The sequence below is a fragment of the Lynx rufus genome, unplaced genomic scaffold (assembly GCF_022079265.1).
Source record: "Lynx rufus isolate CCGP_SWC_20201006 ecotype Redwood Valley unplaced genomic scaffold, mLynRuf1.p SCAF_13, whole genome shotgun sequence".
Taxonomy (NCBI): Eukaryota; Metazoa; Chordata; class Mammalia; order Carnivora; family Felidae; genus Lynx; species Lynx rufus.
The window spans coordinates 8,731,281-8,743,966 of NW_025814827.1; the positions used below are offsets into that span (position 1 = coordinate 8,731,281).

At 36.1% G+C, this 12,686-nt stretch overlaps 1 protein-coding gene across 5 annotated transcripts in view; it reads right to left on the reverse strand.

The window, feature by feature from the left end:
- The window catches only part of PIAS1 (protein inhibitor of activated STAT 1), a 207,770-nt gene that overhangs the window by 85,638 nt on the left and 109,446 nt on the right, over nt 1–12,686 (reverse strand). For 4 of the 5 annotated variants that reach the window (XM_047074882.1, XM_047074880.1, XM_047074883.1 and 1 more), the window contains exon 2: nt 3,669–4,113. In XM_047074882.1, coding sequence (XP_046930838.1) covers nt 3,669–4,110 — 442 coding nt within the window. In that variant the 5' untranslated portion in view covers nt 4,111–4,113. Of the gene's footprint in view, nt 1–3,668; nt 4,114–8,730; nt 10,087–12,686 lie in introns of those variants that run through there. The other variant, XM_047074884.1, reaches the window with a different exon arrangement.

Consider the following 12,686-nt stretch of genomic DNA (forward strand, 5'->3'; position numbering starts at 1 on the left):
TTCTGGTGAGACTGCTTTATGCATAACCAAAATAATGGCTTTTATTTTAATTCTATGATAGCAATGAGAAATTAGAAATCTATTTATACACACCAAGCAATTCTATAACACCTATTCATTTTGTATGTATACCATAAACAATGGATTTATTCAATAAAAACTAGTATTCGAATTAAATTACACTTTAAATACACAATCAATTTTTGTTACTTGTGGTAATTGTTCTACAAGTCACCACAAACAATGAATTAGTGAATACTGAACCAGTATTCAGGTTTAGGGAATACATAGGACTAAATTCCTACAAGCCTCTGATTCCATCTTCATCCACTGATCACTATGTAACCTTGTTTTAGGCTGTGTTTCTGTTTAAGGACACCTTACTTAATATATATTGGTGATTCATTAACATCGACCTCACCGCCAACAGCACTACCTAATGCCTGAACAAAACTGAATGCATATATTTTTTTCTCCATGAGGCATATCACAGCCTTTTGCATTTAGGAACACTAGACAGAGCTTCAGCACTATAGTTGGGGGCTATTTAAAACTGAAATCACCAATAAAAAGCACAAAAATGCAAAAACCACGGCACTAAATAGAGCATAGAAGAGGACACTTACAGTACGAAAGCTGAAAACAAGAAGGCCTCGAGAGTCACCTTGTTCAACCACAGGTGTGAAAGTGTGAGTCAGAAGACTCAACTTTTTTTTACCACTCTGCACGTGTCTAAAATGACCATGCAATTATTATGTGATTTTGGAATTACAAATAAATTTGAGATAGTAGACATTCACAAAGATAGAATGTGCAAATAATGAGAACTGACAATACAAAGAATACCCAATTAAGTAAGTCTCATGGTAAATCCTTCAGTATTTCAATCTAGTCAATTTTGTAAATGCAAGGGTTTACTTACTGGTTATCAAGATGGGAAAATTTTTATGGAATTGTTTTTAAATTATCACACAAACACACCCATTGAAGCAGTCTATAAATTTTCACATAAAGAGTAAAGATGGAAAAATTATTTAAAACTTACTGCCTATTCTTTAAAAACAGCCACTGGGGGGAAAGCATTATACAAAGAGATCGAAAACTGCAGCTTTTAAGAACATAATTTCTTATGAACTATCTGTTTTTAGTATCTTTTTAGAGGAAAATCGGGTACATTGAAAAGTTCATAAGGATAAAAGTATCCTGAAGTATTAAAGCAATACAATACAAAATGTAAATTATGATATATTAGGTTAAGCTAAAAAGGCATGAAAAGACCATCAGTGTAGACAATTAGAAATTAATACTTAACAAATATATTCAAGCAAAGTACTTCAGTAAAATAAAAATAATTAATTCTCTCAATTCTAATTTAATTTATTTAATTGATTTAAACTATTATCCAATATAAGTATAATGTGTGTCCAGTTTGCATTCCTACTCTTTATAACAAAATTAAGATACATATGTAAATATAATCTATTCACACTGGTACTTGAAATGTATATTACTGAAAATGAAAACAGCAAGATACAGTAATTAAGACCAGAAGAGAATTTGAGAACTGGGAATCAAATCAAATCAAAGCCACCAACAGTTTTTCCTTTTAAATTTCAGATGATGTTCACTGCAGCACAGTTTTTGGCAGCAAAAAACTAGAAAAACTTGTCTTTTACTAGAGAACTCATTTAAATCACAGAATAGTATACAGTTTTTTAATAAGAAATGAGCTAGAATGTGTGCGTGCGTGTGTGTGTGTGTGTGTGTGTGTGTGGTGTGTGTCTATATGTGTATGGACTTCAATTATTAACACAGACAAGGAGAAATGTCTATAGTAAGGGGAAAAAGGCAAGTCACAGAATACGATGTATAATAGGATTCCTTCTTGAAAAACAAAAAACGTAATTTGTTTATATATGCATACACAAACTACTAATGAGGAAGGGACTCTGGCACTTTCATTTTTTATAATGAGCATGTGTACGTTTTATAAGCATACAGGTTTTTGACAAGTGTTAGGTTGCCCTGCAATAGCTATTTTTAAAAAATAATGTGACACAAAATTCATGTTGTTTGAAAATGACTCCTATAAACTGAATTTATTCAGGTAAATTCTGCTAAATATAATTAAAGACAAACATTTCCCAATTCAATGAATTCGAGTATGTTCTCAAAATTCAACACTAACCAATGCCCCTAACTGAAATGTTTAATGATTTGTAACAGGGGTCAGCAAACTTTTTCTGTAAAGGTCAGACAATAAATAGTTTAGGTTTTGCAGACAAACATGGTCTCTGTTGCATATTATTCTTTGCTTTTGTTTTTTTTTTTTTTTTTTTACAAGCCTTTGAGAATGAACACACACACACACACACACACACACACACACACACAACACTGTTAGCTTATTAGGTCCACAAAAAACAGGCCACAGGATTTGTCTTGCCGGCCACAGCTTGTCTACCACTAATTTATAACAATAAACCAGCACCTGCACATCTGATATTTTAAATATATTACAACAAAGGTATTAGAGATCACAAAAGAGTCAGTTTTATTCTGCATTAAATGAACTATGGTAGTATTGAAGCAATAAAGTGACTAATACACACTGAATCCTATTAAAATGCTATCCATTAATCAAATAATGATAAAAACACAGTAAATAAAATTTCAAGTATTCATATTATAAAAGCATGATCATGTGCACACCTGCAAAGCACACACATCCACTTGAAAAAGTCAGCTGAAATTAAAATACTACACATCAAAGCTGAATTTTCCTTTTATAATAATTAAAACCATTTACTCATTTAAATAATCAAAACTAGTCAATCATTTGTTTTAGATGTCATCAACCCTGAAAATTAAAAACTGAATTTAGGGGCGCCTGGGTGGCGCAGTCGGTTAAGCGTCCGACTTCAGCCAGGTCACGATCTCACGGTCCGTGAGTTCGAGCCCCGCGTCAGGCTCTGGGCTGATGGCTCGGAGCCTGGAGCCTGTTTCCGATTCTGTGTCTCCCTCTCTCTCTGCCCCTCCCCCGTTCATGCTCTGTCTCTCTCTGTCCCAAAAATAAATTAAAAAAAAAAAAAAAAAAAAAAGTTGAAGAAAAAAAAAAAACTGAATTTAGAGGCTGGTAGAAATTATTAGGTTTTAATTTTTTAATTTGTAAGGATTATTGCAAAATATTAATCAACAATCTAAAATATTACACATAAAAAATTTTTTTAACATTTATTTATTATTGAGAGACAGAGAGTGTCAGCAGGGGAGGGGCAGAGAGAGAGGGAGACACAGAATCTGAAGCAGGCTCCAGGCTCCGAGCTGCCAGCACAGAGCCCGACATGGGGCTCGAACCCAGAGCGCAAGATCATGACCTGAAGTCGGTCGCCTAACTGACTGAGCTACCCAGGTGCCCCTAAAATATTACACTTTAAAAGTTTATATTCTTGGAAACTTGACTATACTTTTTTTCTTTGCCTGAAAGATAACTTTTATGTATCTGATTCTGTCTAAAACTGAAAGATCCTTATTGTAATCTGAATGCTACTACCAAAGGAAAATTTCATGATGAATAATAAACTGAGTCAAATTAACACTCTAAAATGAAAATGCGTCTCCCCACCTCTGTCCCAGGTAACCAAATAACCATCATAGAATAATCTTACCTAGACTGGTGGGTTTTATCAGTTCATCCAGTAAATCATAAAATGGTAATTTTTGAAGTTTTATATCCGGATGTACTGGGTGAAGGGCTGATGTAAGATGTGGGAGTTCCAGTTCATGTTTAGGTCCCAGAAGAGAAACAGGGAGTAACGGCGATGATGCAGGGTGACCATCATAAGTGAGTTGTGGAATGGTAGATGGAGACAAAGTTGCTGGCATAGGACTTGAATGGACACTGGGGATGGACAAGTCCGCGGGCGTCATGATTTTCTGGGGGAACCTCCGCCTATAGAGTTCTTTAATTTTCATTTGTACAGCAGGACTGCAGCCAGCCTTTAGCAAATGCAGGGCTTTTGTGAGAAGTTCGTGTTTGCGTCCGTGCTTGTTTCTCCCAGCGTAGCCCAACAGTACTTGGAGTTCAGAAACTCTAAGGCTCATAACCATTTGCTTCGAGACAAAACAAAATGTGAAATGTTAGTATTCCAATAGTATAACTTACAATATTAAACAATACTTTATTATAACCCTTTCTCCTTATGGCTTGCTTACAGGCCAGCTCATTTATAGTCAATTCTAGCTATTTCAAACTTAAAATAAGTAATCAAAGAAATTTTAAGTTAATACTCATAAATTCAACAACTTCTACCCAGGGTTATGAAAGATGTAAGATGAAGTATTCACCAGGTAGAACCACACCTAACCTCAGTCCACTGTGTTGATTCAACTGTCAGCTATTCACCAAGCACTTACTGAGTCTCCAGGAGAGTGCTGAGTGCTCTGTGGATGGCAAAATATAATGATGAGCCCTCAAGAACATTTATTTTCTTGGGGGGAAATTACATAACTATATACGAAACACATACACAGCCCACTTCAAACACCAGATGCACGCAGCAGGGTATAAATAACATACTATCAGGTATTACCTTCTATGCGGACCTTGGAATTTGTAGGACTTAAAAACTATATACCCTTTCTGACCCATTACTGACCAGATATATTCGATATTTTCATATCGAATTTTCGTATCAATATTTTCATATCATATCGTTGTCACTAAATCTTTATTATCTCCACAGGGTGTTATCACGCTCCTTCTTTACACATGAAGAAACTATGTAGTTAAGAAAGGTTAAATAACTTACCTAAGGCCACATAGCTACTAAGTAGCAGTCAGGATTCAAACACAGTTATGTATGATTCTAACCCCTATTCTTTCCACTACACCATTAGGAAAGGACAGAGCTGGAAACATAATATTGACTCACTCCACTGGCAAGCCCAGGCTAAAAAGTCTAGGAATTCGATCCACATGCCATAATGTGTAAGGCTCTTGGTTTCCAAAATTGTTTGGTCAATATTTCTTCTTTTCCACCAATTACTAAGAGACTACCAACAGGAAATGCCCATCTATACCACTCCTCTCATTTTAAAGTGGAAAAAAAAAAAGGAATCCAAAGAGAAGAAATGGCTTACCCAAGATCATATAGTATTAACAGCAGAATCCTGACTTTACCACCACTGACAGGGAGGTGTTAGGGTGGAAGACACAAGTAAGCTTATCACCACCTATTTTCCCCAACTGTTTTATCCCCTCACCCCATACCAATTACCAATTCACAAAAGATAACCTGCCTTTCCTAATTCACCGCCATTCCCTGAGAGGACATTCTACCCCAGCCAATCCTCTTGAAGCTGTTTAGAGAGTGCAAAATAATTAAATAAAAAATCCAAATAGTGAGAAAACAGTATAAAGAGCTTTAGATCCAATATAGTTGGTAATTAAACATATGTAAGTCCTTCCTCTACTTCTCTGGCCTGAAAAATACTGTTTCTTCAAATTCTAGCTTTTGTCAGCCTTAGTCCATTGGGCCTGGCAATATTATTAGTGATTCTTTTCTCACTACTTTTATTGGCCACTTTTCATATCTTTACTAGCACTTGTCTTGCTTTATTACAATTTTCTATTTGTACAAGTGACTCCATGACCACTTTGAGGTCCTCCAGGGCACAAGCCAATGTTACCTGAGCCTGACAACAGTAGAAACTCATCAAATGCCTGGACAATGAATAAATGAATGAATGAAAGAACAAAATAAATAAGAAAATCACACCAAAAGAAAGAACAGGGGTGGAACCTACAACAATAAGTTATACATGTAACTATAACATAAATGCAAATGAACTCCCAAACTTTTATGTTCTATACAAGGCATGCAAAGAAATACTACAAGCCTTAAAAACAAATTCTACCCCAAATCCTCTAAATGTTCCTCTTTTTTAGATACGAACAGAAGTTAAATACTTACTATAATGTCAGCAAGATACCGATTTCTTTCTACTATCCAAATTGTCCTAAGAGTACAAAATAGTTTTAAAGATTCTTATGACTTATTTTAAAAGGAACTGGGACTTCAACTGAAAAGCACTACGTTAATAAGTAAGCTTCTGCTTTTGGAGAAATAACAGAAATTATGCTTCAAAGATTATCAGTTAAAAATAAATTTAGGTTGGCATTAGTCAAATGTACACTTCATTTTACAGAGACAGTAGTAAAAATTTTAGAAAGAGAATAATGTCTTTCTACTTCAATTCCATTCTCCTAGGTCAAATACAAACAAACCTGAAATTCAGTAATTATCACAAACTTTTCACTGATGACAGTTTTTGTCCTTACTCTTTGGGTATAAGGATTTAAATGCACCACAGATATATTATCATTTTATTTATATGGAAGGACATATTGACAATTCACATAAAATAAAATCTCTTGCTTGATGGTCAAAAGAAAAAGGCTGATGACAGAAGTGTAATTTTTTTGTTCTTACAGGATGTGTAATTAATCATCACAATTAATGAGGTACTGTCCTTATTTTACAAATGAAACAACTGGGGGCATCTGGGTGGCTCAGTTGGTTAAGCGTCTGACTCTTGATGTCAGTTCAGGTCATGATCTCATGGTTCATGGGTTCAAACATGGCACTGCGATCTGTGCTGACAGTGCAGAGCCTGCTTGGGATTTTCTCTCCCTCTCTCTCTCAAAATAAATAATAAACATAAAAAAAAAAAAAAAAGTAAAACTGAGACCTAGGCAGGTTAAGAAAGTTGTTGAATACTATACAACTACTCCAAATGTTGTGCTCTTATACTATACCATCTTTTAGAGGAAACAAACCACGAGCTTTTCAATTAGGAAAGAGAAAAACCTTTTAAAAGACTAATTGACTTAACATCTAATCTCCATTTCAAGCATCAATATTTGGCTTAAAACAATTGGTGGTTCGGATAAGAAAAGAATGCATCTGGATTCAAACGAACCACTGCACCTTAAAATCAGGTTTAGTGAAAGATAGGGTGCTATCCATTGCTGTTATTGGAGCAGCTTCTGCACGCTCTTAAGGACTGTAGTAAACATACAGAATTTTTTTTTAAATTTTTTTTTCAACGTTTATTTATTTTTTTTTGGGACAGAGAGAGACAGAGCATGAACGGGGGAGGGGCAGAGAGAGAGGGAGACACAGAATCGGAAACAGGCTCCAGGCTCTGAGCCATCAGCCCAGAGCCCGACGCAGGGCTCGAACTCACGGACCGCGAGATCGTGACCTGGCTGAAGTCGGACGCTTAACCGACTGTGCCACCCAGGCGCCCCAGCATACAGAATTTTAAAAAAATATTTATTTATTCTTGAGAGAGACAGAGAGAGCACAAGTCGGGGAGGGGAAGGGGCAGAGAGAGACAGAGGGGTGGGGGGAGGGAGGAAGACACAAAATCGGAAGCAGACTCCAGGCTCTTAGCTGTCAGCACAGAGCCCGACAGGGGGCTCAAACTCACGAACCACGAGACCATAACCTGAGCCGAAGTCAGACGCTTAACTGACTGAGCCACCCAGGTGCCCCAGCGTGCAGTATTTTTAAAAACTAAATAAAAGGGGGGCCGGAAACACAAACATCTGAAGCATCACTCAACAAAAAGCTTCAGAGAAGCATGGAGCAGTCAATTCACAATGTAAAGTGTTGACAACACAGAGGAAAACTAAACACTTACATCTGAGATGTTGAAATGCAATATATTTTAATCTGTCATGTGTTTAAAAATCTCCATTTGTTAGCACTACAACAAAATGAATATTTATAACTGAGGATAACATCAACCACTGCTACTACTAGAAATCATTACCTCCTCAAATAGCATGCTGCTGACTCTACATCCCCAAATGATAAAGCTGTCAGAACCCTAGGGAATTCAGAATGCCTGAGAAATGTACATACTCTGAACACAGAGCATTCTGTGAGGGGCATCTTTTTAAAATTAATTTTTGGGGTGCCTGTGTGGCTCAGTCAGTTAAGCGTCCTTCTTCGGCTCAGGTCATGATCTCACGGTCCGTGAGTTTGAGCCCTGTGTCAGGCGACAGCTCAGAGCCTGGAGCCTGCTTCAGATTCTGTGTCTCCCTCTCTCTCTGCCCCTCCCCTGCTTACCCTCTGTCTCTCTCAAAAATAAACTTTTAAAAAAATTTCTTTAAATAAAAAAATTAATTTTTTTAATTAAACAGACATATGCACACAGTTTAAAAAGTCAAATAGTGCAAAGAGAGAGAAAACAGATGTCCCCTGCCCGGCTCCTATTTTTCACATCCCTGGGGCAACCTCTTTCAAGGCTTTTTGGCAATTTCTTCTGGCATTTTTCACTATATTCTATATAACAGGTTTATGTGTTCTTAAAATTTTTCCTTCGAGAAAAAAATGACTTATTATAAACAATAATGGTTTAGCGCTATGACATCTCTATCCCCAAGTTCCCATCATAATTTTTGGTTGAATAAACTGTTGTTTACATTATACTATGGTTGTAAATGATATCACAATTGAGCAAAGTACATCAGGATTGCTCTTCCTTTTTTGTATGACCTGGCTTTCCTTAGTTAATAACTGCACCATTTTTGTATTTGCTTAATTTTCTAGGTAATTACTGCTAATTCATCTGTAAACTGCTAAAAGTATAACTTTCCTACTAACGTATTCAAATACATCAGGTAAACCTGTTTTAATTTCTTTCTTAAATATATACCTTCTGTAGCCCTCCACCAGGTTCCAATTTGGACTGCTTACTCTCTAGACCTGGGATACAACTGTGGTCACAGAATTTCCCTTCAACATATCTTGGGGATTTCCCTCGTCTCTCTTCCATATTGGATCCCATTTCCTTGATCTCACTTTTTTCTCTTCGTTTTCTTTTTTGAGTAGAGTATTTCCTCCACTAGATTCCGGAGAAGGAACTGGAAGCTACAGTTTTTTATTCTTTGCATTGTCCAAAAATATCTTCATTTATCCATAATTAATAAGTGAGTTTGGCTTAGTATAGAATTCTAGACAGGAAAACAGGTTCTGTCAAAATTTTAACAGCCTTTCCTCAAAGTGTTCTGGCTTTGAGTGTTGCTGTTAAGAAGCCTGGCATCATCCTGATCTCCAATCCTTCATAGTCACCTGTATATCCCCCTCAGGAAGCTTATAGAAGCTTCTTTCTACATGCTCTGCAATTTTACAGTGTTGGGTCTTAGTGTTGGGTTGGGTTTTTTGCTAGGGCTTTTGTTTTTGCGCTAATTGTATGAACTGGTAATTGCTGAGTATTTTAAATTTAGAGAGGCATGTCCTTCCATTCTGGGAGGTTTTCTTACTTTGTCTTTTTTCTAGTCCTTTTCTTGTATGCCTATTATTTAGGTATCGGTCTTCCTAGACCAATTCTCTAACTTGTCTTTATTTTCTTTTTTCTCTTGCATTTTACATCTCTTCCATTTAGCTCCATTTCCTGAGAGATTTCCTCAACTTGATCTTCTAACACTCTTATTAAAATTTTCATTCCCATGAGCTCTGCTCTGTTGCATGCCTTTTTTCTTTTCTTTTTCCCCTACGTCTTGTTCTTAGTTTTCATGAATGTAGTATCTTGTTTTCTCTCTGACGATATAAATAAATTGGATATATGACATTGTTGTTTTCTTCTGCTGTGTGGTCTCTGTAACCTCTGGGTTCTTTTCTGCTATCTGCTTTGGTACCTGCCTTTCATGCCTGACATTTTCCTCAAATGACAGAGGATCACTGGTTTACATTTGTATCTGAAAGTAAGATACTAAAAACATGATCAGATGATCTGAGTGAGCAGACTGGGGTACTTCATTCTAGGATGATCAGGCAGGAACTTGGCTATTTTGAGGATTCCTTTTTTCCTTTGGTCTGATCACTTTTGACAGAGAGGAATCCTCTAGTGTTCTGCTTTGGCAGTATAAGATTGGCTTCCAGTGCTCTCAGGACAATGGGGAGAGGGGAGGGGGAGGTCTTCACCTTTCAAAAAGAAGACATTTCAACTGAATCTCCTTTCAGATATGTAAAATTTTATACACACACACACACACACACAGAGACACGTGTGTGTGTGTGTGTGTGTGTGTGTGTGTGTGTGTGTGAGAGAGAGAGAGAGAGAGAGAGAGAGAGAGAGAGAGAGAGAGAAACACTATGCCAACTATAAAGGCAGGGACCAAATACAAAATAATATTCAACAATATCAACAAGTACTGCTTTTTGCTATTAAATAAAAAGTGCCAGGATTATTGTCTCATTAGTCATGACCTTATATTATTAAAGGTCACCCCTAAATTGTGAATAAGAATTAGGTACCTCCCGTTGAACAACATAATTACTTTCATTCACACATCCCACTGCAAGTAGTCTACAGGATTAATCATAATAAAGCAGACTATATTATGAATCTTTATCTGGTATCAAATAACAACCAATAGTAAACCAAACTGAATTCTGAACACAGACAAATTAGGCATTTAACAGTGTCATAATATTTCATTTATGCCTTTGCTTTCTTCCCCCGCCCCATACTTTTGCTTTCTCTCCACAACAGCAATCATCAATGATTCTAAAACTGTATACATTAAAAAGTTTGTACAGTACAACACAATTGTTTTATTCATTATTTTTAAAGTCAGATGCTTCTACTGAAAATGATTTCTACATCATTTCTAATCCTCTCCATCTGAAATGGTTAATAAGCAGTAGTAATTGGCCAGCAATGCCCAGTTCAACCAGAAAACCTAGTTAGACAGTTTCTACTAAGACAACAAATCAGGCTAATTATCTCCATAATCTTGTTCCACCCAATTTCTCACACTGTATTTATTTCTCAATATAAGATAACTAAAAAGTGACCTCTAGGGCCTACTCCTCCAGTTGATCTTCCTCTTCTTCTGGTCTTTATTCCATCATACAGGCTGCAGTCAGTCCCACATAATGACAAAATATGGAGATCCCATTCTCCTTTAAGCACAAACCTAGCACTGTTCAATTGGTGTACCATGGCTTTGGATTTTTGATAGATAATTTGAAAATCATCCTCATTTATGTTCTATCACATTTCATGAAACATAAGGACGTGTCCTTCAAAAGGCTCCTTCCAGATGAGAACTTGGATACTAAAAATAACAAACCTAACTCAGAACATTTTAAAACTTGGATGAAATATTTTTTCTAATAAAAAACAAAGTTTAGAGTGTGAAATTCTAACACATTGCCAAACTTCTTATGCAGAGGTAGGAAAACATGACTTTTATTTAAGTAAAAGGCTGTTCTGCCCACAGATGTTCAATAAATGCTTTTTGGATCAACGCACGGCCCCTAAATGAGTATGAAGAAAACGGGAATACAGGAACAACGAATACACAGAGATAAGCTAGTCTTCAGAAACAGAAACACATAATCATCATATTAATTCGATTCTCAAAAGTTACTACACACCTACTATGTGCTAGGTACATGTATAATATAATATGGTACTAGTATACACAGAGCTTGGATTCCAGTACCAACCTGACCACTAATTTACTGAATCGCAATCTTTCACAGGGTCTGTTTTCTCACTTCAAAACATGAGAGATTAACTAGAGGTTCTCAAACGTTCCTTAAAATATCAAAATTCTATAACAGTATAACTCTATTAAAGGAAATCTTTCTTCTCATTCTTCCATTGTTAAGGAAATATAAACAATCTGTATAGTTAGTGAATCTAGGTTAGTAAGGTTTTCAATCAAATTTTTTAAGTGTCATTTACATGGGCCGGCAGAATAAAAATGATGAACCTAGTATGTGTTAAAAGCTTACAATATCCCAATCACGTACTAATTATAGTAAATGTGATTAACTTACGTAACCCTCATATGAACCCAAGAGACAGACCATTATCATTCGTATTGCATGGATAAAAAAACTGAGGCTAATCTTGAATTCCAACAGTAAATAAGTGACGGAGACAGAGCTCAAACCCAACCTGACTCCAGAGCCTAAGCTCATAACGACTAACCAATACAAGCATCTTACCACAATCTCAGCCAGGGCACATTGTGTGTTACACTGAGACAGGGGGCACTATATGACATAAGGAATTTAGACTACACAGAGTAAACAATCATATTTGGGGGCAACAAAATGTGATGAAAATAATGTTTAAGGCTATCCAAGTAGCCACCTATAGGACAGATGAAACAAAAAAGACTAACAAGATTTCCAGCTAAAATATATGGCAACAAGAATTATTTATCTATATATAAGGTAAGAAGAAAATGTGACAGTCAACACAGAAGAGATAGGACCAAGAAATAATGCAAAGAAAAACTGCAGGTCACATGCAATATTCTAACTACATCTTTTAACAATTAGAACTTTACATAATCATGAGAACAATCATCATTCACTTTTATTGTGGGTTTGTTTTTTGTAAGATTTTAAGTAATCTCTGCATCCAACATGGGTCTCGAAGTCACAACCCCGAGATCAAGAGTCACATGCTCTTCCAACTGAGCCAGCCAGGTGCCCCCATCGTTCACTTTTCAATAAAATCTAGAATTTAAAAATAATAAGCAGGACTTGAAGAAATTTTAATTCTATCATATTATAAAAGATTGGGGATTTTTTTCCAAACTCTCCTAACCAAAAACAAGCAAAACACTGCATTTGCAATTGGAAGAT